Below are 27962 nucleotides of genomic sequence, written 5' to 3'. Positions count from 1 at the left end.
GGGGCTCACAGACAGTCCAGCACACTTTGAACCAGTTCAGGCACCCAGCAATATTCCATGTCTAGAAGTCAAGATGTAGCAGGCAATCTGGTCACGCTTCCCTCAGCACTGCTCAGGAAAATGAAACAATTAAAGGACTGGATGATAACTAACTATTCCTTCAACTTACCATCCATGAAATCTAAGTGACAGTTTTTTTAAATTTAAAACGAATTCTTCATGAGACAGAGTATTTCTGTACCCAAGAAGTGTCAGTAGTGATTGAGACTTCATTTCAATCTTTGTTGAAAACAAGCACAGCTGATAAATACAGCTGAATTCATGATCCCCATTCAGCTGAAGTACTGAAAAACTAAAATAGTGTTTACTTTCTCAAGGGCATGTTGTAGCTTTACGGACACTATTACCTTGCACTTGCAATACCACCAGTGAAAAATCTTGAATTTTGAAGAAAAGTTCTTATTTCTAAAAAGTTAAATACAATTTTAAAACCAACATTTTTCAGTATTCAAAAGACAGAGCATAACAGGTATTGAGAGAAACAGAACAGTAGAAATAATTCAAAATATGTGATGTATGTATATATATACAACTATACGATTTACATTTTAGCTATACTAAAAAATACAGAATGCAGTGTTAAACAAAAAATCTAATTCTATTTGATAAAGCACTGGAATATGAAACAGAACCTAATTCAATTTTATAAACACTAAAACCGATTTACAGAGTATGTTATACCAGATGTCCAGACAATAACAAGGCTAATTTAAGAGTACACAGAAAGACATGCAAAAACAGACTTTCAACTTGGATCAGCAGTACATCGAATTTTTTATTATTAACCATCTAGACTGCATTAAAATGTAACCTTCATTGCATCTTAAAGTTGTTTTTAAATCTAACTCACAATGCCCAGAACGTACTTGGATCCTCTGTGCTCATTTTGGACTCTGCTGGCCGCATGCACAGACTATTCTTTTGATGAAATGTACAATAAAGCTATTTTTCTCCTTCTAGACAAACAGTCTCTGTTCCCAAGATTATTCAATCAGTTCAAGTGTAAAGGCATGCCAGGCACTCAAGAATGATGAAAGCATTTTAACACAGCGATCCTCCTAAGTCTACCTTAATTTCTTGGAAAATATTCTTCTGGACCACTCATCTCTACACAGTTTGGAAGATTTCACATAGTGGCCATGGCTGAGAAAAGAACCCCAGACTAAGACAGCTGAATGGATGTTACAGCTTATAAATGTGTTTCTGTAAATGAAAATAGTATCTTGCAAATGAAACATATTCTAGGTGATGGCTACTGCATGTTTTTTAGCAGCTGAGGAACATGGAAGAACTAATGAAATGTACTTTTTTTTTAAGTTTGCAAATAACCCTGAGTAACAGCAAAATTTGGGGTATCAGTCATCATACTGTCACATTTTACTAGTATGTCTGTAGTAAATGCTTAGAAAACAGGAATTATCCACAGGTTCACACTGAAAAGATATATAGTATTGTATAATTGAGCAGTTAAAAAAATAGTTATATTATTTCTATTGAATTACTTTACAATTTTATTCAGTAGTACCTCTCAAGAATATGCATTTAAAAGATTTGGTTTTCTGTTATGAAAATAATTCCAAGGCAAAATTAGGCTGAAATAAGCCTGATGAAATGCAGACAGTGAAGGCCAAAATTTGGTAACTATGGTAGTGAAAAGCTTTGCTCTGACAACTCCTGCAGTGGAATCATTTTGCTGTTGCAGCTCTTGGTGAAGGAAAGCTTCCTGACAGGTGGAAGCATCAGTGTTAGAGCATGGCTGATGCTACTCAAAAATGAAAACAGTAAGAGCAATATGGTTGCGTTTCAATAACCCAACTCCTCATGTTAGATCTGTGCCAAATGAGAAGGAAAGATGTATGGGACAGGCAAGGAAAGCAAGACATCTAGGCTTTATGCCTGCAAGAATGAAATTGCTTCTCTTTAACAAGCCTAAATTGCTTTGGTCTTTTTTAAAGGTTACACTGAAACAGCATAATACCTATCAGTAAATTAGATAATTCATTTTACCTGTAGCAGGAATGCTATGTGAGTAAGTTAAACTACTTTTGATTTATCTTTTTTCTTTTTTTTTTTTTGTTAACGTATTTTAGCTGAAATATAGATAGTCTCTTCTGACTGACTTCTACAGGTTTAAATAACATTGCAACTCCAGTGAAAACATTTTTATAGAGTCACTGTCAGCTAATTAGGCCTTTAGATGGTTTAGATGGTTATGGGATCATGGGAGTCGTCGTATTTTTGGTAATTGTCAAAAACCACAAACTACATTCATAAGGACGTTATAAACATTGTGACTGCTTCTTATGACTGAATTCCAGCTCTGAAGGAGCAGAAAGATGCTTTCTGCTCACAAGACAGACAAACATCAGTACACACATGCACAAGCACCTGAGATGCTTACCAAAAACCCTAGAAGAAATTCAAGGAAATGTCTGTGTTGCAATATCAAGTCAGTTGGGCCCAATTCCGCTTGGAAGAGTAAGGTACTCACTTTCACTTGTACAGCTGACACATACCTGAGCCTGAATTCCTCCCTAAGTCAGTGATCCAACTAACAAAGATTGAAGACTGACTTTCTACTTCACTTTCAGTGAACACTGTACGTTCAGTTGTACGGTAGAGTCTGTATTTCCTAGCTGCTTAGGCACCAGAATTAGCTTCAAAACAGATGCCTTGCCTCAGTAAACAGCTGTCCTTTAGCAGCTGACATCACAAGATGTATGTGAAGGGAGGCCTGCAGTACCTTATAAGGAGTTCTACTGCTTGTTTCATTTACTTTTTTATTATAGCACATTGTAGTTGAGTGCACAGCAGGTCCACAGGTCATTGTTTTAGGTCAGCAGCTTCCTCTGGCTGCAGTGAAGAAGATGTGGCAGAAAAAATGCTGCAGTTCCATCTTCTGGTAGAAGACTGAGGAAATCCCTTAGCTCCAGTTCCATTGCAACAATTGATAAAGTTTCTGCTCAGAGCAGGGGAGAAAATATAGTTTAGGTATTTTGAGTTTAGAACAAAGAAAAAAACCCAAAGCATTAACAATGTAATTATTAATTAAAGTCATCAAATTATTTAAATATTGCAACTGGAATAACATTTGAGACATAGCCATTTGTGTGCAAACACAACTATGGGAAATCTAAAAAGGAAACTGAAATTATGACTTCAACCAAAAACAGGCCTCTACCTTGACATATTGGGTCACATGGCACTAACATTAATGAAGTCTGATCTAGTATTTTACAAGTTTTGTATGAAATGCAAAGCAAGCCCTAGAAATCTTATTAGTACCCTCATTCAACACTATCTGTAAAACTGGATGCTTTGCAAGAAGCATCTCAGACCAAGCTGTGTAATGTTATGTTCTTTATGCAATTACAACACAGTTACTGCATGAAAATAAATCCAAAGAAAAACTACTGGCACCCGAAACTAGAACTTTGTAAGAACTGTGCTGCAGAATGCAATCCCACAATGCTGTTTTTGTCAGGCATTCCAATGGCGTTCTTTGTACAATATATGTGCTTTATTTAATATTCCTAATTTGTCAAAACAATCACACTGGCCCCTCAGCTATACACAATATTATAATTTCTTACAAACATGTAATGATAGGACTACAGAACTAAGGTGGATTTCTCTACTTTTAGTATTAGCATACTGGTTTTTTTAGTCTATGACTTAATCATCAATACACACTTAAGCCTCCTCTGTATTATCACTAACAGTCTATTACCTAAGAACCATATAGTCATTTAGCCTAGAAAAGAACCAATCACAATTAGTTCTTTTTAGTAGGTTTTTTTTTTAATGGTGTCTATTCCTTACCTATACAGAAAGAGTATGATTACAACAATATACCTGTTTTCAATACAAAATTAATGTCCTGATTTTTATGAAGCTACACTGCCTACATTGCAGAATTCTGTGCTAATGACCAAAAAGGTTGCTAAACTGCAATAGCTTTAACTGAAGAAAAAGACCCCCTTATTTTTTTTCAAATTATCATCTCAATAGTCCTTAGTCTGAACAGTTATTAACAATATTAGCTGATGAACAAAGCCTTCTGGAGTTGAGTTACAACCAATTGATTTACCTTTGAGTGAAGAAATAAGAACAGGGCAGCCATTTCCAGTAAGTCTAGCTCTCTTGCAAAGTTCAGGAAGCAGCTTGTTCCACCACAGAGCCTAATCCACAAAACCCAACATCAAACGTATAAATAAGCAAGAACTGAAATTAAGAGTATGAAAGACCTGCTAAAAATAACCTGAACTAAGCTCAGATGTGTACCAATACAGGTCAGTTATTATGAACTCAATAATTTGTTTATATCATGCTTTGAAATGCAGCGATTTTGCATATGTTTTGTTTTTCAATCTTCAGTGTAACTTTTTTTCTGCCCAAAAATCTTTATAGAGCGTCCCTCATATCTGTATAGAAAAAAGTTTAGAAGACAAAAACAGTCACCTAATTAGCAATACCAATGCAGTCAGAGAATTGTTTTTTCTCTCAAAACAGCTTGATGGAAAGTGGTGAAGAGCACTGCTCTGACTCCTGATGTGGTCTGTCTCATTCCAACAGCTGTAGTAGTAAATTAGGCTTTGTGCACAATTTTGTAGATAAGAATAGAGAAAAGGAAAAGGATTTCTTTCCTCCTTTAAAACTGGTAACTATTTTCTTTCACTTGTGTTCAGATGCAGTACTGCAACCTCACATTCCACTCTAAAGCGGGAACAATCACAGAAACTATTTTCAGACCTGAATAAAAAGCTCAAATCTGGTTCTGAATAGAGTTCTAGTACATCTGTCTGATAGAGACCACATTTCCTGACTCTGGTCAGCAGAGCTCCGTGCAATTAATTGAGCTGCTGTGCTGGGAAGTGGAAATAAACTCCTGTAGTCCTGGAACACTACAATAAAATCAGTTCCAACACTAAAACTGTACAGAGGCCTAATGGGAAAATGGGACACAAAGACATAATCTTTCTGCTAGTGTACTGGCACCATTCTGATGGCTAGAAGGTCAGAAGGTGTCACTAGAACACAGGAAGAACATATTTAAGTGCAATTTTATTCAAGGGACCATGTTCTTTTGTCAGTTAGCTTATTACTAAGATTTCACAATATAAACATTGACAAACAATTCAGAACATAGTCAGTTAGTGAGAAACTAGATAGCTTTTCATTTACAGCAGAAAAAGAACATATTATTCTTTATTCTGAAGAACTCTGCCATTTAAAAGACTATGCTTTACGTTTACCACAATGAATAGGGTAAGTGGCAAAAGAAACTGGAGGAAAAAATATTCCATTACAATTACTGGGACTGAGTTAAGAAATTAAAACACCAAGGAAGAGGTGGAAGCTAAGCAATTTACTTTGCCTCAAAGCTAGGCTATGTGATCCATCCAGAGTCCATCTGTACATACAGCATTTCAGTTTGGGAAAAACCCCAAATGATAGTGAACAACTGTACTGAAAGTAGCCCACCTGACTGTCACCTTTCAGCTCATGCTGAGCGTAGAACACAGCTGCATCAGGACACCTCGTGAGCAGCTGGTCAATGGCTTGCTCATACTTGCCCAGACGCGTATTGCAGAGAACACGGACGGTGAGGCCGACGTTGTCAGCCTCTGTCAGGGGCTCCAAAACAGGCAGAGCTGAAGCTATATTGATTGACTGACTGCATAAAAGAGACTGAAGACAAGAAGTATTGCTTGGGTTTAAGACAAACATGGCAAAAAATGCTACACATAACCTTAGAAGAAAAGCCCTTACTTGTTGGAATAATCCTGAAATAATACTTCCTTTAATAAATATTGCTGAAAACTGGGAAAGCGAGTTTAGAGTAGATGCAAATGTAAATACTGTTATTAACAGAACTCTTCAGTATTTTCTTCTTCCATCATTTCAGTCAACTTTTTATTTTGACTTGGATGGCTTAGGGGGGAAGAAGGGGAGTCTGCTGGAGAAAGTTGTTCACACAAACACGAATATTTGCAGAATGGATCTAAGATATAAAGCAGTAAGATGTAATACATGTTTCATACCTGTAGTCTTGAGATATCTTCATGGTAATCTTTGTCAGATGAACATCCCACTGACATTATGGAAGCTACCCATGGGACAATCAACCCGAAATGACTACAGGAATTTATCTATACAAGACAGAATTAAGTTGCAGTAAAATAAACATTTCTGTTAGTGACAGTTCCATATGAAACTCATTGCGACTAAAGAAAATTTTAATCTCAAATAGCATAATTTAGAAGAGCACCTACCCCTTCATTCCTGGTTCATGCAATTTAATAACAAATAAACTGGAAACTTCTATTTAGTTCTGTATTTTAGCTTTCCTGTTCATAATTCTTTAGAATTCATCATTCACAAGATTTCCTCATTTAGTTAGCTTTATAAAATTGTAAATAATCCACCTGACAAATTCTCACTGTTTCATTTTAACCCTTATTTCTATGCAGAGCTGACTCCTGTTGGAATATATTTGCAAACATCCACAAGGAGCAAGACTGGCCAAAGACAGAAATACTAATTTGTAACTGCACATCACCTTATTTTATTTCAGTCTTGCTCCTTTTAAGAGATAAACTGTCTAGAATTAAAATATTAAGGATGGTACTTTGGATAGATTGTGGAGGAACAGCGCAGTCCTAAAACTTCCTTCGTGTGGTTTGCAACTTACTAGATCCTCTGTTGTTTTCAATGGCTTAGTCTCAGGAATTTGTTTCTCTGATATTCTCCAAACATACTGAGAAGTAACCCTTAATAGCAGCTCCTGAAGTATTTTTTCCTGAGAGGACACTACAAGAAGAGCTTCCCAGAAATCCACCAAGAGCTGGGGAACAGTGTTTTCACTGCTATTACACAGCATCTAAGAACAAATATAATAGAAGACACCAAGTTAGACTATGGTGATTATCAGTAGAAAAAGTTAGAAAAGACAGGAGGAACAGTTTTTCACTTTTACTAGAAGCAGAATTTTGATTTCATTTTTGTGATTCTACGTAATACACTCCTATGCAAAGTAAAAAGTTCATCAGGTGATTTTAAGGTAATCAATTCTGACCAACAGATTTGATTTCTTCTTCAAGATTTACTCTACAGCTAGAAATGTCACTATAACTGTCAGCAAGTATTTACAGACTGCTAATGAGGAGAGTTTTTACAGATGCTGATAGACAAATAAGTGTTTTGAAAAGAAGTCTCTATATGATACGATCTGCTGTGTAGTTCAGCTGGGTATCATGGTATGACCCACAAGGAAGATGTTTTAAGATCTGCTGTGCCAGCAAAAAGAATTTTTACTTGGTTTCCAAATGGTTTTAAATGACAACACTTGTTCTAATTGAAACTTCATGACTTGCTTTTTTTGATACAGGTCTTTCACAGTGACAGGTAAGACTGCAACACACGTACATTGAAGAACATGTTTTAACCCAAGTGTTGCTGTTCATTGTAGATAAAAGAAAAAAATGTCTGTCTAGTCCCAGCTGAAAGAAAGAAAACGTCAGGGACACTAGAAAAACTATTAGTATTTCTTCTTATAAACTGCAGACACGTACTTTTCTTTCACCAATTTATACAGATCATCAGAACATTATATATCTGTTACGTATTTAAGCCAGATTCTTTAGAAGAATGTTTTAATTCTGAAGATTTCTTCAAAAGGAGATTATGGAATTAATTTATCTAAATTCTGTTACATTTCCATGGCCTTTGGAAGCTCAGTTACTAGGAAGCCACTGAAAGCATTCTGAGATCAGGGTATTTTCCATTCAAATGACAGGTTAAAAGCAAAGAACTTAATGGGTTGTTTCCTTTCCTTTCTTTTTTTTTGCTTCACTTAACCAGTATTCCATTCCAGAAGGTCCAGTTTCTGACTCTGTAACCATCTATCAAGACTAGACTATCTCCACCCCTCATCTTGCTTTTTCTGAAGAAATGCTGAAATGTGAGTGAAGGAGCAATTGAGGCTGCTTTTCTTTCCCACAACAATGTCACTATGAAAAAAATAGAAGCAAAACCATGATCACAGGCCAACCTTGAAAAAGGTATCTGCTTCTTCTAGTTCAATTTTACTGTTCTCATGTAAAGCCACAGTGGCAGCCACCAGTAAACCAGGCTGCATCTCCTTCAGGTGAACAGCAAACTCAGTTGGCATAACAATTCCTTCCTTACGCTGCTGCAGGAGCCGTGGCTGCCCAATGAAGCCACAAGCCAGTGTTGTCTACAAACATAAATAGACATAAATCAGGCAAAGAATTCAATATACAGATTATTCTACTCAGTAAACTCAGTATTTCCTCAGGCAGTGAAATTTAGATGGAAGTAGTCAGGGAAGAAAGCAAATCCTTTCTGCAATTCACAGAGTAGCTCTCCAGAGACAGAGATCCAAACCACATTCTGGAGCAGCGACTCCTGAAAAATAGGCCTTGTGCCTAAGCAGTGAAAGTAATATGCAGTTGAAAGATGGAGTTAGTGTGCACATAAACTGGATTTCACTAAATAATCCAAGACATTTGATATACAGAGGGGTTTGAAAAATCACTGGCTGACTTTTCAAGAGGCTACTTTGCAGAAGTGTGATTTTTATTTTGAAAATATCCCTGAAACAATGATCAAAATGTGCTTCACTTTGTGCAACAAGAAGCTATTTTGAGTTATGTGAGTGCTTATGAAGACGAGTATAATATATTATTCCTATTTTAAAGACAGTGGAAAAATAATGCCTAAGTAAATTAAATTAATTACACAAGACATATAAGGCAGACCTAGAAGAAATATTAAGTTTAGCTTTCTGAAAGTGGTTTTTTCCTACTTTGAAATAAAATGCTTTTTTAAAGGTGAAGAGCAATAGAACATATTTAACAGATCAGATTAGAAAGAAAGAAAATCCAACCAAAAACACTCAAGCCTAAGCCACCTTATTCTCAAAATAACATCCATGCAATGTGTTTGCTCACAACATGGCAATTTCACTTGATCATGCTGCAAAAGCAGGTGGTGCTGAATATAATTTTTGAAACAGCTCCCCACAGTTCCAACACTGCAACTCAAAACCAGCCACCTTTAAAAACTCTGCAGGACTTTTTCCACCAAAGCACGATATCTAACTTTGAGTCAGCTATCCATTTATTTAAAAAATGTTTAGAGTCCCAATATTCCACTATAAGAAAAAGTCTCTGTTTCAAACTCTATCACCTTTTAATATTCCACAGTCTTGATCAAACTCAACAAGAAGTAATTTACAGACTGGTCTCACACAATGTGAACATCTGTGGCAGAGACAGCTCCACTAACATTTTTGCCCCCAATGATGACGAATTCTTACTTTGATAGCTCTGAAGTAGGTTCTGATCTGGTCTTAATAAGAGTTAAGTGCTTTGATTCCACATAAAATGTGAAATTGTATACAGAAACTTTAGTTTGTAAGCACAATGGATAAATATTCTGTTCAACAAAAATTTTATAATGGCTGTTTGCATACAGATGGTGTTTTGATGGGCATATGACATAGTAATTTCAGGTAGAGAAGTGTAGAAATGCTACTATACAATCCTCCCATGCAGCTGAAGAGCACTGGAAGAGTTGGTTACATCCCAGTAAAACAACATCTAACTGATCAAGAATAAAGAGCTTCAAAACTTGCCTATTTTGTAAGTCTTTGCCAAGACAAGACTACTCTATCTGCAGGGCAAACTGTACAGTCCCAGTGTATGTCAGCCCTCCATTCTACTGTTACTGCAGACATTTAGTGGAGCCTACACAGCCTATCAGGAGAAAGAGGAGTGACTGGAAGCTTCTTTTACTGTAAAATGCAACTACAAGTCAAACTATTGCCCTGGACTTTGTAAAGCATGAACTGCTCATGCTCTTGGCATACTTTACCTCCTTATAGGAGTGCATTTCATGTTCATACATTGCCAGGTCTCCCATTTTCAGAGCCAAGAAAGCCTTAGTAAGTGTCAGGACCACTGATGGCATCATCTTTTCTACTTTCTGAAGATACTTCACAGCTGTCAAAGGACATACGTTTCTCATGCTGGGACTGCAAAGGATATCAGGCAGCTGCACAGGGTCCGCGAGATAGAATATCTGGAGAACTTTATTTCCTGATTCCTATTGAAATAAAAGCCATTTGACAGTTTAGACCTTTGCAGATGTACATTCTTCTATGGCATATGAAAGTAGTGCAGTTGTGTTATTTTGTTTTTTGTGGCAGGTTTGTTTATATTTTAAAAAAACTGACAAGTTCAGCTTAGGTATCAAATCACAGCACCTTTCCTGCCTCTCTTCCCACTGGTAAAAGTAAAGGATTTATAACTGGTAGTGATTCAACCCATATTCTGGCATATTCTGGTAGGAGAACATCTACCAACAAAATGAATTGTTTTTAGCAATCTGTACAATTTAGCAATGATCAAAGAAACAGCTTGTTTTGCTACAGAAATGGGAGATGACAGAAATTTGAGGCAGGGCTTTCCTAAAACAGAAGTGTATCTGTGCAAGTGGGAACCACATCATAGCAGCATGCATCATGATAGCCAAACCTGTAAGGTGTTAGTTGAATGCAGTCCAAAGCATCACAGGTGCTGCTTGCTATCCAACAACAGTGGGAAAATAAAAATAATGTGGAAAAAAACCCCTGTAAAACTAAAAAAGCAGCTCAGCATTTTCAAAGGGAAAGTGATTAGTATTTGATACACAATTCTTAAAATCAGAACTAAATTAGCAGACTACAAATAAACCAACTTATTTCTACCTTACTTAATTCTTCATTTGAGTCTTCATTAAGAGCATGAGTTAAGTAAAATATAAATCCTCTCTCATATGTCTGTATTTCATCACCTTCTGCAACTAGTCTCTTTAAAACTTCAGTCATGGATAAACCTGACATTCTGTAGTATGGCAAAGCAAGGTGGTAATCCTTTGTGTCAAACCTGAAGGAAATACAGAGGAAGGGAAAAAATACAACTAAGGGCAATGCTTTTGCCATCACTCTTTGTAAGAACTGAAAGTACATCAAACAAAGTCGCAGGCACATAGTTATCTGCACATATTGTTCATATTCAACATAATTCTGAATAATTGAATTCTGTTTAATGACAATAAAGACAACCAGAAGAGAAGACAAGACTAAGCTGGTTTTGTAAAACAGAAAGGTTTGTATGACATATGCAATACTAATGTAAAATAGCAAAGAATTAAGGATTTTCATTTTAAGGTTACACCTTAAGGAAACACACGCCTATGCCACTTTGATATCTAAAACATACCTGCTGTAGCAGTCTCCTAAGAAGGCACAACTTTCTCTGAATGCTCTTAGAAGATCTTCCTTCTCATCTGATTTAAGGAAATGAGGGTCCATTATAGCTGCTCTGACCAGTAAGTGAGCCTCACTTAGAAGATGGATGCAGCTCTCAGTTTTAACATTTTCATAAGTTCTACTATATTCTACCTAGAACAGACACAGCACATACTTAGGCTGTTGACAAAAATTAAGAATATACAGGAATAATTTTAATGAGGACAGCATGTGTTTGAAATAGGATTATGGGCTATTTACAATAAATATATTACACCATATTCAGCAATGACATACATCAGAGATTAACTAGCAGTACTTATTTTTAGTTAGTAAATAACAAAAGCAGGAGTTGGGCAATACCATTTCTCTGTAAAGCTGAATTGTTGAAACAGTGTTTATAATATATAAATTCCAACCAGGCTCTGACTCAGAATTTGTTCTGGATTTGATGCTGTCAGCCTTTCTGGAACTAGAGAAAAGAGTTGAGTTGTCAGTGTTGAAACAAACACTATGCAACCAAAAAAAAACCCACTAATTTTGTAATTCAAATGCATAAATAGGTATGTCTGCAGACCAGTGCTGAAGAGTAAAGCTGTGAATTTAAGTCATACTGGCTAGTAACAGACCAGGGATAGGCATGTTAACACATAAGAGTCATCATCAGAACTGTCTACTACACCTTCTCCTGTGCTTAACACCAGAGAGTATCAGGAACCATAGAATCATCAAATGGCTTGGCTTGGACCTTAAAGATCATCTAGTCCTAACCTCCCGATCATAGGCGTGGGATTCCACCCACTGAACAGGTCAGACTGCCCAGGGCCTTATCCAACCAGACCTCGAACAGTTAAGTAAATTAAATTAGCTGTTTAATCTCCCGTAAGGACTTAGTGCATGGTTGCCCCCGCAGCTCTATCAAAGTGTTTGCCAACACATGGCATAAAGAGGTATCAGAATACTTTTATTCTAAAACTTTGGTTTGGTAAATAAAGCCCTAAGGTTAAAAACACTATAAGAAAGTACTCTTTTTGTTATGTTTTTAAATTTTATTTTAACTGTGCAGATGTAAAGATGTTTACATCTTTATTTTCAAATTATTGTGCTATGTAGCTTAGTGTTTGTCCATTATATTCTTTACAGAAGGCAAAAGTATATATTCTTCAAATGCCAATTTGATAGAATATTTGAATATTTGAAACAACGCAACAGGCAGAAAATGTGCTTTACACAAGAAAACTACAGTATTTTGAATAGTCATTTTTCCTGACAGGCTTCTCCTTATCTTCTTCTGAATAATGTCTGCTCTGGACTTTAGGAAATACTGGGTCAACTAACTCCTTAATCAACTAAAGCTGTCCCACTCTTGTTAATTAACTTAAACTGAGTTTAATAAATGTGGTTTCTGAATAACTGCTTAGAATAACTGCTTAGCTGTTTTATGAAAAGCCTTCAAAAATGGAAAGGCAATAGCGGTTTCCCTGGAAACTTGTAAAAATTCACATATACCTCTGGCTAAACACATTCTACAACTCTAACTTGGGGCAAAGTCTGACCAACTTTTGTCATGGATGGATAACTACAGTGACGTTCACAGCTTTCTTGGCAAGAACCCTTAGGCAAAGATAAGACATTTAATTTTGTGCTGCAACGTATTTTGTAACCTGTAGCTTTGGCACTACATATTTTTGGTACTCTACAATTTTTACTTACATTATTTCTTCTATGTCAGTAAATATAAAAATAGAATTGAAAAAAAAAAAAACAAAAACCAAAAAACCTTGATTGCTCTTCTCAGTCACTTAGAAGGCAATTATTTCTCAATAGTTTTCAGCAGAGGAACCACTCCTAAATTACAATATCCACAAGTTCAGCACTGTACACAGATCTGTAAGTACCAGCTCCCTAAAAGACACGAATCCTTACAGCATCCTTCTTGTAGGCTTTCTTCTTTCAGTAATATCTTCTGTGTCTGCCTTAGTCAAAAGAATTATATGGTTTTTGAAATGACAGATAGCTCTTGGTCCTATAAAAAGCTGCATTCTTAATGTACAGACATCCAGTGTGACAGGTGGGCAAGCCTATAAAGGAAATTGACTGTTTTGTAATTTCACTTGGTATGTACATTGAGTTTTTAAATAAATCAGAAAAAAAGTAACCTTTGTACAATGATCTGACATTAAAAACATTCACTAGCTTGCCTAACTTTGAGTGCTTCATTTAAGCAAGAATAAAAATACTCATACAGGCCTGACAAGAATCATTTAATAATGAGTGAAAAAAAAAATTATTTCACTCTTCAGAACAACTGCACAGTTTCAGCTATGTTTCTTAAAATAACTGAACCTCAGGTAGATGCCTAAAGCAGAAAACTTTACCCCGATTAGTTTGAATTTGGCCACTAGTTATAAAAGTCTTTATTTCAGTTGCTTACAAAAAGCAATTACAGATAGAAGTATTATATTTGCTTGTCTATTGTTACCTTACATAGCCAGTATTATTTTCCCGATTTGTTCTATATACACTTTTCACATAAAACATATGCTATCATCTATACTGCACTAAAAATTGAAAAATGCAGCCTCATTTGCACAGAAATATTTTTAAATTTACAGCTTTAAAAAGATAAAATACTACACTTACAAATTAACATACATAGTGAAACAAGACAACACAGTGCTACATGAGTAACCTGCTTTTTGAAGACACCTCAACATTTCTTGTAAGACATGGAGGCCTACAGTGGTGGTCTGGAGGCTCTGGACTGCCCTGGGCCAGTGAGACCCAGAATGAGGCAGCTCTAAACCTGGTTTAAAAAAACAGCAGGAAAAATAGTAATGGCAAATAATAAAAATAACCACCATGACACTTCAAACTCCACACTAGGGCAGGGACACCCATGAGGGAACTGGCCCATGAAGGACTCACACCAGCGCAGGGACGCCCCTGAGGGACTGTAGCCTGTGGAAGGATCTGTGCCAAAGTTGACGGGCACACTGTGGATGGTAAGCTGCAGCATGGAAATCTGTGTAGGACTGCAGCCTTCACACCTCTCCAAAACTCCTACAGACACAGGACTGTTGACTGACTGGAGGAACTGTGATGGATTTGAATGTAACCCACAGTGAAAATGCAGAAAGCTGAGGCTAGAGAATGGACAGGAGAGATTGTGTCACGTGCTGGTATTAGCTATCTAGAGCAGAGAATACATGTTTGGCTCTTGAAAATTTTAAAAAACTTCTGCTGTCCTATGGTTTCTTTATATCTGCTGTCTACATGCTCAGAAGAAATCCTTAAATGCTACCTTAAAATATACCTCCATCTGTCTTTCCTACTACTTTTATTAATGTGTATCACAATCTTTACATTCAATAGATTTTTACTGATAAGCAATTTAAGGAAGGGGAAAAGTTAAGACCTCCAAGAATCAAAAGCCCTCCTCCTAAAAAAGATGCTCTAAGTATCTGGTAGCAGACTTGCTCGATTGCCTACAGGCCTCTTAGAAAAACTGGTTTTTCAAGGACACCTGAGAAACATCATACAATAAAAGAAAACTCTGCATTCTTCATTCAATTTTATACAGAAAAGCATGGAATTTAGTTTTAAAAATAAGTTATTTTATAGCTTTTCATGTTTTTGAAAACATTCTATAATGTTTAAAATTTTACATGGCAATAATAGATTGTTTCATTGAGACATCTGTAGATCACCAGAATACAAATGCCATTCATTTTGGATGTTACTTTATTGGTTCAGCCACCAGAAACGAACAGGATTTCAAACCTTAAGTCAACTAAGTGCCGTACCACTGCCCCCATTCTATTAGTGAGGTAATGAGAGGTGTACCTTCACGGTTGTGTCAATATATGGATCCTCACCACGAGCTGCTGCTGCACTGCACCGCACTGTGAAGCACTGCAGGTTCTGACTAGAGGAAAAGAAGAAAACACAACAATGAAGAAAAGAAATTAAGATTTGCAAAAGTCAGGTAGCCAAGACTACAGTTAATCAGTTATTTTTCCTTTGAAGAAATGGGCTTAAAAGCCCAAGCAGGAGGGTATGCTGAAGTAGCAGATGAGCCTGCCCAGAGATTTCCAGGAGGCTAAGAAGGATGTGTCAGACAGCAGCACAGAGAAACATAGTAATACTACCAGTAAAACCATAAGCCTAGTACCTTGTAATGACGTGCAGAAACTGTGGAGTGAGGACTGCCTGCTCTGACTTCTCTGAATATTGGTAAGTAGAAATTAGCTCTACTAACTTCCCAAGAGAGTAGAGATATCCAACATGAGGTAAAGAGAAAAAGCAGAAGAGACTCAGAAGTTTTCTCTTGTTCTCAGTTTCCTCATAGGCTGTTGCAGAAATTCCTAAATGTAACAGTGAGAAAGGCATTTTATGTACTTCATAAATAAAAACCTGGCAATTCCATTCCAAGCCTGATGCCTAAGAGACAGAATCAAACCTGCCCAAGCTGCAGACTAGTTTTCTTAGTAGCTAGTAAAAAGAAGTTTTATAAGAAGGTCAGTGTCAAAAAATTGTATGACATGTAACCTCATTTGGAAGCAGTTTCACAAAAATATGAATGCAGCACCTAGTGAAGAAATTCTATAGATGTAACAGCATTAGAGAGTTCTAAAGTCACCAGAACTAAGCATCCATGGACTGAAAGCCCGATCTTAGACAATTACTTTTGAGTTGGAATGAATGCTCATCCAGAGCTGCAGCTCACAAAAAAGTAGGTATTTCTTAAGGGAAGGAAAGGCCGGAAATTGCAGAATTTATTAGGATGCCACTTTAGCAGGTAACAGCTGTGATCATATTCTACAGATCCTCTTATCAAAGCCTGTAAATCACACAAGAGCATAAGACAGCTGGAGTTAAATAGCAAGTAGCTCATTCTTTTCAGTCAGCTGCAAGTTAAATGAGGCATTGCTACTTAGCAGACAGTAAACCATCTCAAACTGAGTGAGGAGTCAGTAAAAGTCAAGGGCCAACCATATCCTAGGATGCATCAGGCACAGCACTGCTGGGGGTGCAGGGATGGGATTGTCCCACTCTGCTCTGCATTGGGGCAGCATTAGCTTGAGTCCTGGGGGCACTATAATACAAGAAGGATATAAACCTATTAGACAAGAGAATAAGGGAGGGCTGAAAAGATGGTGAAGAGTCTGGAGTGGAGGTCATAGGAGGAGTGGCTGAGGACACTTGGTTTGTTCAGCCTGGAGGTTAAGCAGAGATCTAAGAGCACTCCACATGCAGTTCCTGAGAGAATGAAGCTGTGTCAGGGGAGGTTTAGGTTGGCTATTAGGAAAAGGCTCTTTTCCCAGAGTGTTTTCAGGCATTGAAACAGGCTCCTCAGGGCAGTGGTCATGGCCCAAGCCTGCCAGAGCTCAAGGAGCATTTGGAAAATGCTCCCAGGCACTTGGTGGGATTCTTAGGGTTCTCCTGCACAGGGCCAGGAGTAGGATTCGATGGTTCTTGCGAGTCCCTTCCAACTCAGTACATTCTATGATTCTACGAAATCTGACTGCAAACATACAGCATTAAATTCTTCCATGGGTCTTTTGGGGCTTGAGCTAGTGAACCCCTAAAATCTGCATTCATCCCTTCCAGTTTTAATTAAGGCCCTTCAGAAAGGTAACCAGTATCTCAGTGATTATTAAGGTTTACTACTCTGATTTCCTCGGTTGGCTGAGTGGCAGTCTTGTAACACTAAGAAGAATTTTATTAATGTAATGTAAAGAGTAACTGTTTTGCAACACAAAATGTATTGGTAAAGAACTGATAAAAGCTGATTTAGTCACACGGTGCGTTGAATTGATATTTTAGTTTGAGGTTTATGTAGAACTTGGAGGAATTAAAATACTTTTTTGTTAACAGAAGCTCTGTTTAAATCATTGAAAAGGGAGAAAATATCTAAATTTAAAAACAAATAATACAGAAATTACACAGTGTATGAAAGGATACACAAGGAAGCTCCTTCCTTTCGCAAGCCTCCTGTGACACACTCCACGGTGTACTCATGCATATCCATTTACCTGTCTGGTATACAGGAAGCAGTTGAACAGAGTGCAACTTCATCTCTTCACAAAACCCAAAAGGCGACTGGTCGGGTGCAAAACGTCTAGGAAAAAAGAAAAAAAAACCCATGGACTGCAGTGAAAAATTATGATTATATACTTTGGACAAGTAAACAGCACTGGCTACAAGAGGCAAAGCTCATGTTTTAACACTCAACAACAATGCACACTCCTACTACCAATGCCATTAATACCAATGCCAAGAAGCACATGGCACAGCTAGATAGAAATCTATTAATAAGAGTTCCAGCAACCGAAATCCTCTCTCTTTGCTTGTCTGCAAGATGCATGTCAAAGTTTGGCATCACTGAAGAAATCCCACAACTGATTTTGACCTCAATTTAACCTTTTTTTTCCTCTTTCTTTTTACTCCACTGAGCTATATGGAACACCATGCCATGTCCAACACTATTTTTTTTCCTACTATGTGTCATCCTTTTCCCTGCTTGGCTTTGGAATTCACTGTTGGACGCTGGCATCAATTCTTCCTTAGCTTTTGACAGAAATTTTGGTGAAAAAGGAAGACTAAATCGGCCTTCTGAGGAGAGGACCTGGAGATGCAGGTGCTGAAATCTTCTCCATGGGATCCTGGGAAAGGCTCAAAGCTTTGCCAGGGGAGGTTTACACTTGACGTGAGGAACCATTTTCTTACCAAAAATGGTGAAACACCGAATAGGCTTCCTAGAGAGACGGCTGATGCCCTAGACCTGTCACGGTTTAAGCGGCGTTTGCACTGTGGCTTTAACAATACACTTCAACAGTGGCTCACTCCTGAAGTGGTCAGGCAATTGCACTAGATGATTGTTGCAGATCCCCTTCCAAGTGAAATATTCCAAGATACTGAAAAATGGACTTTCCTCAGTATCCCATGATTTTCTCAGTTCAAAAGAAACACCAAACCTTATAAAAACCCCAGAAGTCAAAATATCAGGAGTTTCCTTTCAAAGAGACAAAACACACAACACAGTTTGGTTTTTTGTATTAAATTAACCCATAAAAGGGAAAATATGTCTGTAATACCTGAAAAGCAAATACTGCACTTGGAAGTGCTTTGTGTCTTCTGTAGGTAACTCTGTAGATTCCAGTGTGACAGGTATCTCACATAGCTTACTTTCTTCCCCACGCAGTTCCACTGGCTTCTGACATATGATGAACTCATCTAATTCAAGCTGTAAAGGATGTGTTGAAGGACTTTCATCTTTCACACCTGAGCAATGAAAATGCTATCTTAATTGTTCAAACCATTCCATGCAGCAGGAAGAAAACAGTATGACAATATCAATTAAATACTCCAATTACAGCTACCCTGCTAGCCCTGGCTTCCTCAAATCACAAGATTTTGAAAACAGCCATACTAGAAGATGGGAACAATTCCTATTTAAGCCTCAACACTCTGAATATTTAAGAGTCAATATTTCTGGGGAAAAAACCCCTAACAGGTAAACTGTTCATAGAAGGTGAGTCAAAGACAACTGGTGCCACAAATGGCTGGTCCTCAAAAAATGTTGACTTTTGGCTGAAGAGGTTTTGAGAAGGCAAAGGCAGATATCACAGGAAGCTGTGATAGCTTATCTTCAGCTCACTTAAGTCCTGGAAAGCAAATCCTAATAACACTCAGAAAGTAACTAGAACTTTTCTGTGTAGTTTTTAGTAATTAAAAAATCTAGGGGGAGGACACCATTACCTGAGTAAAGACCCATCATCACTCAGTGAAGAACACTGCATTTGTATTGTCCCTATCTGAAAAGTCTTCTTTTCTTGTAAATTTTTTCTAGCTACAGTTTTCTTTTCTAAATGATCCTCCTTTTAAGTTTCTTCAATTATAAAGAAAGGACCTTCCTAAGGTTTGTTGGTGTTGATCTGATACATATATTTTTGGAAAAGTGGGGATTGATAATTGATTACATATGGATTGATATCTTGCAATACACAGGAATGATACCTCCTGAGTACATCTATTTCTGGGATTTTATAATTCTAAGACAATCCTCTGAATAATATAAAGGACTGAAAAAGGAGAATTTGCTTGATTATGGCAGGTTCTGAGCCTAACAGTTAAAAAAATACACAGACATCACACCAGAAACATTCTTCATTGTGTAAGCCAGTTACTTAGGCAGTGACACTGATAATTTTTCTGAACACAGCACACTGAACTACTACTACTTTAACTTGGCCCATTGTGGCACCCTAAAACAGGGACTTAATTCTGTGTCTGCAGAGGCTGTACTATCCTCTAAAGATGGAGCATGATGGCACATTTGCTTGAAATATTACCTCCAACTGCAGGTTAGTACAACTTTTCATGCTCTACAATATTCAGCTGATAGTCAGTGACAGGACAATCTGGAAATATTTCCTGAAGGGCAAAGACCTTGTTCAAGACTACTTTCAGAACAATGGGAATCAATTAGCAGATCCTTGGAGATTAAAAAAAAATTAAAATTTATTTCAGCACCTACCTCCATCCACAGCCTTTTCTGGTGCACTGACTCCCTGAGCATATTGCTCTGTCCTGTCTGCACTTTGCTGGACCAGTTCCAGTTTCAGGATTAGAACATCCAGCTCTGTTGTTATGGCTATATGTCTGGCACAAAATGCAACTTCAGCAGGAATGAGGTTATCAATGTGCAAAATTAAGGAGCGTTCAAAATCTAACACAGTCAAATTCTGGTTTATGACACAGTATTTCAAACAGAACATGACTAATTTATTCTTGCAGCCCACAAGTAGATCTCCGTTCACAGGACAACATGAAATGCACAGCGGAGGATCTGAAAGTGGCATTTCAACAACTGACATCTGTTCTTTTAAGGCTTCACTGTATGACTCTTCCATCTTGTGACCAACCATACGGACACACACGCGAGAATTCCCTGCAGACATGCATCTCCAGTTCATATATGCTCTTAGGAAAGTTGCTTTGCTTTTTTCTTCAATTGTCACCAGATAGTCTCCTTAAAAGAAAGCAGTCATACTGATAATAATTTAAAAATAGATTACAGTTTCTGAGCTCTTTATCTGCTGTAGTACACTACAAAGAACATCTTCAAGTCTCAACTCTTACAAAAAATTCCAAAACCAGTTTTCACCAATATTCCTCTAATTGAACACAAAGTGCAAATTTCTTTGCTGGGGGGGCACACACTTCACACACCACTAAAAGCAAAGACTTACAGATGTAGGTCCAGAGTAACTCCTGTGTGAATCCTCCCTGTAAGTTTTGATTGCATACAAGATTCCCCCTACCTGCCCGCCTTCTTATACCCTTTAATGAGGAAACGTTTTGTTCTCTACAGACCACGGAAAGCAATGGACCAATAAACTCACGAAGAGCTGTGGAATGGGCTGGAACAACCAACCCACTCCGTGCTCTAAAAACAAAATACAAAAAACAATTTTAAAAACCCCGAAACAAACAAACAAACAAACAAACAACAAAGCAAGCAGGGCAGGAGCACAGACCGAGGCGGAGGCAGACGAGGGAGCTGCGGCTCCCACCCTCCGGGCAGGCCCGAGCGCTGCCGGCGCTGGGACCGGCCCGCTCCCGCAGGCGCGCCCCACCTCCGGCCCGGAAGCAGCCCGAGAAAGAGCCCGAGGGAGACGCGGGTGGGAGGGCCAGGCCCTCCTTCCGCGGCAGAACCCGAGCGGCTTGCTTCGCCGCCCGCCTCCCGCAGCCCCCCGCCCTCAGCCCGGCTGGCCCTCCATCCCCACCCGGCGGAGCCCCAGGGCCGCTCCACGCACTCAGACCTGACGCGTCCCTGTCTCCCCGGCCGAGCACTCACGGTCCCAGCGATGGCCGGGACTGACCTGCCGAGCTGTGCGCCATACGCAGAACCTGACCCAGCGTGGCGAAGGAGCCCAGGGCCTCGCAGCGGCCCTGCTCGCGCACGGTAAACACCTCCACCCTGCAGCTGGCCGCCGTGCTGGCAACGAACAGCACGTCTTGACCACAGCAGAAGTGCGCCGGTTCTTGCTTGCAGGGCACTACTCGCTGCGACCCGAACGGGTGCAGGTTGTAAAGCTGCACCATGGTCCCGAAAAGTTCCGCCGCAGCAGCGGACAGAGCAGCCGCAGCCTGCCGGGGCGGCGCCCGGCACTTCCGCGGTGGGCAGAGCCGCCTCCGCGCGGCGCTGTGCGGGGCGGGCTCAGGCGGCAGTGTGTGGCTGCCTCGGCAGAGGTTCCCTCGTACGAGGTTCCGTGTGGCCTTGGCGTGACTCAGTGGCTGGATGACACCCCCGGGAATCTTCCGTCATGGCAGAGCAGCGCCCTACACTGGTGGAGCTGTCCAGTGGGAAGAGAAACTGGAAGTGATCCATGAGGAGTGAGACGGAGGACTGGGAACGGTGGCTCATAAATGGAAGACCTTGTCGGTGGTTTGTGTGCAGAGCAGCTTTCACTTGGGCACTGCTTGGAGCTGCTTACTGCCAGCAGGAGCGTGCCTAATGCATCAGACTACTGAAACCTGGGTTCTTCCAGTCTCCTAGCATCAAAAGCAGACTTTTTCATACTTAATTACAGCCATTCTTTCTTAATAGCCAACAAATCCCCCCCCCCCCCCCCCCACCAAAAGTCTAGTTATTTCACAGAATATTCCCACAAGGATCACTCAGCTAAATGGCCTGTATGAGGACTGATACCACAACCTTGGTGTTGCTAGCACCATGCTGTAACTGGCTGGGTCAGCACTTTTTGCACAAGCCAAATGTCCTATGATAGAGCTGCTTCCATGTTTCTCTAAAGCTCTGTTCATGTGAGCATAGTAGTAAAGAATATTAGGTATTTTTTTTTACTATGCTAATGTAGGAAGGTAAAAATTACTGTGTACTTTTAAAGCAGGTAACAGATCCGCTACCAAAATCTGCAATCTCAAATTGTCCTTCCTTCATGAATATGCACATTAGTAGTGAAGAAAAGAAAAAAAAAAAGCAGCAGTATAATCTTTAGAACTTTATTTGGAAGCACATTTGAAAACAAACAAACAGGGTTCTGCAATTTTTTTTTTTTTTGGTAAATAGATTTTTCCAGGCTTTAGTTTTCTCAATATTCATCTCCTTCTTCAGCCTCTGCTTCTACTGAGTCTAGGCCAACTTCTTCATAATCTTTCTCAAGGGCAGCCAGGTCTTCCCGGGCTTCAGAAAATTCTCCTTCCTCCATCCCCTCCCCAACATACCAATGCACAAAGGCACGCTTAGTATACATGAGATCAAATTTGTGGTCGAGCCGAGCCCATGCTTCTGCAATAGCAGTTGTGTTACTCAGCATACACACAGCCCGCTGCACCTTGGCAAGATCAGCACCTGGCACCACAGTTGGAGGCTGGTAGTTAATGCCCACCTTCAAGAAAAAAAAAAAGAGAACTTCCCTTAGGAATGCCAAGGCTTAAAGACTCATTTCTGCTAACAAAAATCACCATGATTACAAATAAATAAAAAAGCTTAGTTAATTTTGTACTCTATCAAAATATTTAACAGGGACATTACAACATTGTAGCACGACTGTCACCTCTGAAGACTACACAATTCCTAATCACTTAGGCATGGAAGACTTAAAAGGCTACATACCTTAAATCCAGTTGGGCACCAATCCACAAACTGAATGGTACGTTTAGTCTTGATAGTGGCAATGGCTGCATTGACATCTTTGGGCACAACATCGCCTCTGTATAACATGCAGCAGGCCATGTACTTGCCATGGCGAGGGTCGCATTTGACCATCTGGTTGGCTGGTTCAAAGCAAGCATGGGTAATTTCAGCCACAGATAACTGCTCATGATATGCTTTTTCAGCGGAGATGATAGGGGCATATGTTACCAAGGGGAAATGGATTCGTGGGTACGGAACCAGGTTAGTTTGAAATTCTGTCAGATCTACATTGAGGGCTCCATCAAAACGCAGTGAAGCTGTGATGGATGAAACAATTTGCCCAATTAATCGGTTTAAATTGGTGTAAGTAGGACGGCCAATGTCCAGGTTACGACGACATATATCATAAATGGCTTCATTATCTACCATAAAGGCACAGTCTGAATGCTCTAATGTTGTGTGGGTAGTTAGAATTGAGTTGTAGGGTTCCACTACAGCAGTGGAAACTTGTGGTGCTGGATAAATTGCAAACTCCAGTTTAGATTTCTTGCCATAGTCAACAGATAGCCTTTCCATGAGCAGTGATGCAAACCCTGAACCAGTGCCTCCACCAAAACTATGAAAGATAAGAAAGCCTTGCAGCCCTGTGCACAGGTCAGCCTATAACGAGGTGGAAAAAAATGGGAGAAAAAAAGTTATCAATGGTTTTGGAGAAATCAGTATTAAAATAAACATTCAAAAGCATTTCTGTCATAAGTTTGCTGGTTTTACATTGTCATTATTTAGAAAACAGTGTTCTTGAAAGGTTCTGGTTTAACTGATTGAGTTTTTATTTAAAGGGGGGATGGGGCACACCAGGAAGTAAAAGGTTTATTTTGAACAATTAACTATGCACAAAATAGTTAACAAAAAACCAGCAAACCATCAATACAGCTAGCTATAGAGCTGTATCAATTACTTTAAATATTAACTTGCAGCATGAATCCTTACCAGTTTGCGAATGCGGTCTAGCACTAGATCAACAATCTCTTTTCCAATGGTATAATGGCCTCTGGCATAATTATTGGCTGCATCTTCTTTCCCAGTAATGAGCTGCTCAGGATGGAATAACTGCCTATACGTGCCTGTACGTACTTCATCTACAAAAAACCCCAAAATACCGCATCATAAATTTCATCTGTTCAGTTCTGTGTGTGCTGCCTAGTGACTACACACAAAGTACATGTGTCAGAAGAGTGTAGACAGCATCTCTGTCTACACACAGCTTGTCTGACTAGTCTTAAGAAATTGGCACAACTTCTGCCCCTTTGTTTCAGGGTAAACATCAGGCACACACAAAGCAGTATTTGTACTCAAGGAGCACAGAGATCACTCAGAAAACTACATTACACGTGCAGACACAATACTGGATAGCACTCAAGCAAAACTCTGTATGCAGTGCAGCAGTCTGAAAAGATGATCCAGATCATAAAAAAGTTCTCTTGTTTTCCAGATGTTATTACTGGTAGACCATTATTTAATTTCTTTCAAGTAACAATAAATGTCAAAACAGCATCCAGACAAACATTTTAAAATCTATAGTGTTCTAAACAAACAAAAAAGACAGTAGGGAATCTGTAACGGATCCTCACTTTTTCACTAAAGAGCTTTAATGTTGGGTACCTACCAACTACGGTTGGTTCTAGGTCTACAAACACCGCTCTCGGAACATGTTTACCAGCTCCTGTCTCACTGAAGAAAGTGTTAAATGAATCATCTCCACGTCCCATAGTATTATCACTAGGCACTTGACCATCAGGCTGGATCCCATGTTCAAGACAATACAATTCCCAACATGCATTGCCAATCTGAACACCAGCCTGGCCAACATGGATGGATATGCATTCACGCTGCAAAGTAAAAGGAGAATGATAATGAGACATTGAGCTGCCTGCCCATGGATTGTATCTTCCATGATCTTTGCTGCAATATTCCCTGGCTGCCCTTAAGTGACAATTTAGGAGAACAAGTTGTTGGCTGCTGGCAAGACACTACTCACCTTTGCTGACCTGCACTGACTTTGTGAATATTGGAAGATCCTAAAGACAACATAGTCCCTCTATGAACACAAATTCATTATCCCTTACAATGCTGCATATATATTCCATCTTTAATATTCAGCCCAGTTTCTTTTTACTCTTCTTTTAGTTTTTGGAAGACCTCTTTATATAATATCCCCCCAATTTCCTTGACTTTTTACCACACAATATACTGGGTAACTGTTGCAAGAATCTTTCCTGCACAGGACTATTCAGTACATTTTCCTTTATAATAAGCATACCAGTATCTAGGCCCTAGCAATTAGTACATCTTTTTTTTTCACATATATTCCTACATGAAATCGTTTTAAGAATCCCAATCACACATAATCTGCCCCCTTTAAGCTAGCTCCTTTGATTCTAAGCAACTGTGCCATGTATGTTTAATCTCCCAATACCTCAATTGCCTTACACCTGAAAGGAAAACAAGCTGTTTTCTAATTTACTGTTAGAGTGTATCTAGAAAAAAGCAGAGGTGGAAAAGAAAAAGCAATATATTTGGGCTGCTCTTTCCGTTTCCTTGGTAGCTTCATGAAATTCCAGTCTCCGCTCCAGCCCCGCATATCCACCACGAGACTCGCGGCGACCACCGGGCCCCTCACCGCCGCCGGCCACACCCCTTCCCCTGATTGGCTACCCCCAGCGACTGGCCCACGGCACGCACCGCCCGGCCCGCCCCTGACCGCCGTCGGCCGCGCCCCCTCCTCTGATTGGCTATGCCCATGGAGTGGCTCCCGTCGCGCGCCGCCCGGCCCGTCCCTCACCGCCGCCGTCCCTCGAGCACGCGCCGTGCCCTCTACGGCTTCACGCGCCAAGGCAGCCCAAAACCGGCATACAGATCCAGCCGGCGGCCACCATGCCCTGTCCCGCTATCTCCCCGCCGCCTGGATAGAGGTTCCAGTTCGTCTCTCGCCTTTTCGCGCGGGAGGTGCCTGCTCCGAACAGACGTCCTTTGCACATATCTTGTCTTGCTAGCTATCGGCCGGTTTCTATGCCTCGCCTCCCCTAAAGCTAATAAGCTTTCATACTAATTTCTCTCCTTCTCCCCAACCTTTCTGCCTTAGAGCTACCACGGGGACTTCAAGCAGACTGTTTGCGAGTCCTGCCGCAGCACGTACAGTCATGAACTCCCCTCAAATACCGCAACAGACGCGGTCCCAAACGCCCTTTCTCCCCCCGCAGCCACAAGGATCCCGTCTCCCAAACGCCCTTTCTCCTCCCGCAGCCATAAGGATCCCATCTCCCACCATGGTGCCTCGTTAAGGTGACAAACTCCGACTGCGCCACAATACGTCCGCCGCCGCGACCGACCAGCACCAACTGCCGACCGTTAACCGCCTCGAACCCCTCGCCTCAGCTGCTGCCTCCCCATTGGCCATTACCCGCGCGGACTGGGCGCGAGGGAAGGCCTCTGATTGGCCGAGGGTGCTCTTCTCCCGGCGAGGGAGAAGACCGCCACGAGGCAGAGGCGTGTCCGGGGGCGGGGCTTGAGCGGCCCGGAGCGGGCGCGCGCGGCCTGCCCTGTGGGGGCGGGAAGCGGCCGCGGGGAGCCGGGGCCCGCTGCCGAGGCCTGCCGGAACGGTGGAGTGGTATCACAGTGCTCAGTTGTCTTCATATGTCATCATGGTCTGTACTGGTGAGGTGAAAGGCAGGCACAAGTTCCTGTAGTCTCTCCTAATAGTAAAAGGATACAGATCTGCTTTCCCAAGGGAGATTTATTTAACAGAAATACAAAACTGAGGTGGTATTGTAATTACAGTGCCACTCTGTGAGTAGTGAGTGCACTCTCCATTCCCTGCTTTTGACTAGGCAGATTCACTCTGGCACTTCTGGAGATTGTGTCATTAAGTCCTCAAACCAGCTGAGGAAGAGGGAGGAGACAGGTGCCTTTTTGCTTATATGCTCAGAACGAAATATTAGTAAGAATGTCAAATGAAGTGTCAAATAAAGAGATTTATTGCTCTTGAAATATAAGAATACTAGCGTATTCCAAAGAAATAGGTCAAAATATAACATCTTGATCCCTTTGAACATTAGTATTATTTACAGTTTTTGTAAGACAACAAGGAGGACACCCTTGTTGATTTTCAGAATCCAGAAGACCAATGAGCTATGGTCAGAACCTTTTTTAGAAGGTTTTTGTTTATTTTCCTAAAGAATATAGGATGGAAAAAAATTTTTAAATGGTTCAATAATTATTTAGAGCTTAATTATTAACTAAGTATGGCTTGAATTTCTTTACTTAAAATACAAAGCAATCTTTACTATAAATAATGTCACGTCCATAATATTATTGCTACTTAAACAGCTGCCACAGGAAAATTGCTTATTCCCATTAGGCATTGTGTTGCATACATACTTATCACTGAGCATACTTTAAGTTCTAAGTACCACTTTTCCAAGTAGGATTACTCTTAATGTATTTTGAAATGTTAGGCCAGAATTTTCTGTATGGGGCAGCTTGTGTTTTTATGTATTGTAGGCTATATCCTCACTGTGTATCAAGTGTTATGATTGCATTTTGATCAATGGAACTGTTTTGAAGCATAAGAGATCAGAATGTTTCCTGTGTGGAAATCTCTGGGTTTAAGTATGTTTCTGTATTTGCAAATGATAAAACTCCTGAAGAATTGCATGAGACATTAGTGAGTAAAATTAAGTTGGTTCTGAGCTCTGGTTCAGATGAAGAATGCACAGTTTGTTTAGAATCACTGACTCTTTCCGTGATAAGACACTGTGCGCATGTGTTTTGTAAAGCGGGTATTTTTGAAGTCCTCAGAAATGGAGAGGTTGGTTGTTCTATGGTTAAAAGTAATTGTAATAGCAATTTGAAAGCAATGAA

At 39.8% G+C, this 27962-nt stretch overlaps 2 protein-coding genes across 12 annotated transcripts; both read right to left on the bottom strand.

The window, feature by feature from the left end:
- Positions 1-5: 5 nt before the first annotated feature.
- On the bottom strand, positions 6-22009 carry HPS3 (HPS3 biogenesis of lysosomal organelles complex 2 subunit 1). 6 transcript variants are annotated; one of them, XM_041467763.1, is made up of 17 exons: positions 21268-22009; positions 19920-20414; positions 18478-18664; positions 17416-17501; positions 15552-15744; positions 15224-15305; positions 13304-13458; positions 11741-11849; positions 11349-11530; positions 10835-11012; positions 9961-10191; positions 8114-8299; positions 6755-6943; positions 6105-6212; positions 5545-5751; positions 4151-4241; positions 6-3019 (listed from the first exon to the last, which is right to left on the bottom strand). In XM_041467763.1, the coding sequence occupies exons 1-17, from the start codon at positions 21488-21490 to the stop codon at positions 2892-2894; spliced, it is 3030 nt and encodes a 1009-aa protein (XP_041323697.1). In that variant the 5' UTR covers positions 21491-22009; the 3' UTR covers positions 6-2891. The 6 variants fall into 6 exon arrangements, with proteins under 6 accessions (XP_041323697.1, XP_041323698.1, XP_041323699.1 ...); XM_041467765.1 differs by having other exon boundaries at positions 7-3019; positions 20635-21404; XM_041467766.1 differs by having other exon boundaries at positions 7-3019; positions 19920-20831; positions 20923-21404.
- A 385-nt stretch (positions 22010-22394) lies between these two features.
- On the bottom strand, positions 22395-26437 carry LOC121353700 (tubulin alpha-3 chain-like). Of its 6 annotated transcripts, none has more exons than XM_041467769.1 (6): positions 25567-25724; positions 25081-25140; positions 24709-24931; positions 24033-24181; positions 23022-23702; positions 22395-22794 (listed from the first exon to the last, which is right to left on the bottom strand). In XM_041467769.1, exons 1-6 carry the CDS (start codon positions 25681-25683, stop codon positions 22498-22500), a joined length of 1527 nt encoding a protein of 508 aa, XP_041323703.1. In that variant the 5' UTR covers positions 25684-25724; the 3' UTR covers positions 22395-22497. The 6 variants fall into 6 exon arrangements, with proteins under 6 accessions (XP_041323703.1, XP_041323707.1, XP_041323708.1 ...); XM_041467773.1 differs by having other exon boundaries at positions 25081-25120; positions 25519-25701; XM_041467774.1 differs by having other exon boundaries at positions 25081-25120; positions 25567-25689.
- Between the last annotated feature and the right edge of the window lie 1525 nt (positions 26438-27962).

This window comes from Pyrgilauda ruficollis, unplaced genomic scaffold (assembly GCF_017590135.1).
Source record: "Pyrgilauda ruficollis isolate IOZ18807 unplaced genomic scaffold, ASM1759013v1 scaffold21, whole genome shotgun sequence".
In the NCBI taxonomy this organism is placed as follows: domain Eukaryota; kingdom Metazoa; phylum Chordata; class Aves; order Passeriformes; family Passeridae; genus Pyrgilauda; species Pyrgilauda ruficollis.
This window is presented reverse-complemented; position numbering and strand designations above follow the sequence as displayed.

What these genes read in the sequence shown, in the direction of transcription:
- LOC121353700 (XM_041467769.1), bottom strand. Translation starts at nt 25,683, where the DNA reads ATGCGGGGCTGGAGCGGAGACTGGAATTTCATGAAGCTACCAAGGAAA. An exon ending in TTTCTAGATACACTCTAACA is followed by an intron (nt 25,141 to 25,566) that starts GTAAATTAGAAA and finishes TTGTGTTCATAG; the next exon opens with AGGGACTATGTTGTCTTTAG. An exon ending in TAGACCGCATTCGCAAACTG is followed by an intron (nt 23,703 to 24,032) that starts GTAAGGATTCAT and finishes ACCTCGTTATAG; the next exon opens with GCTGACCTGTGCACAGGGCT.
- HPS3 (XM_041467763.1), bottom strand. Translation starts at nt 21,490, where the DNA reads ATGGTGCAGCTTTACAACCTGCACCCGTTCGGGTCGCAGCGAGTAGTG. An exon ending in TTCAGCTTTACAGAGAAATG is followed by an intron (nt 11,531 to 11,740) that starts GTATTGCCCAAC and finishes TGTCTGTTCTAG; the next exon opens with GTAGAATATAGTAGAACTTA. An exon ending in TGAAAACAACAGAGGATCTA is followed by an intron (nt 6,213 to 6,754) that starts GTAAGTTGCAAA and finishes TGTCTTGTATAG; the next exon opens with ATAAATTCCTGTAGTCATTT.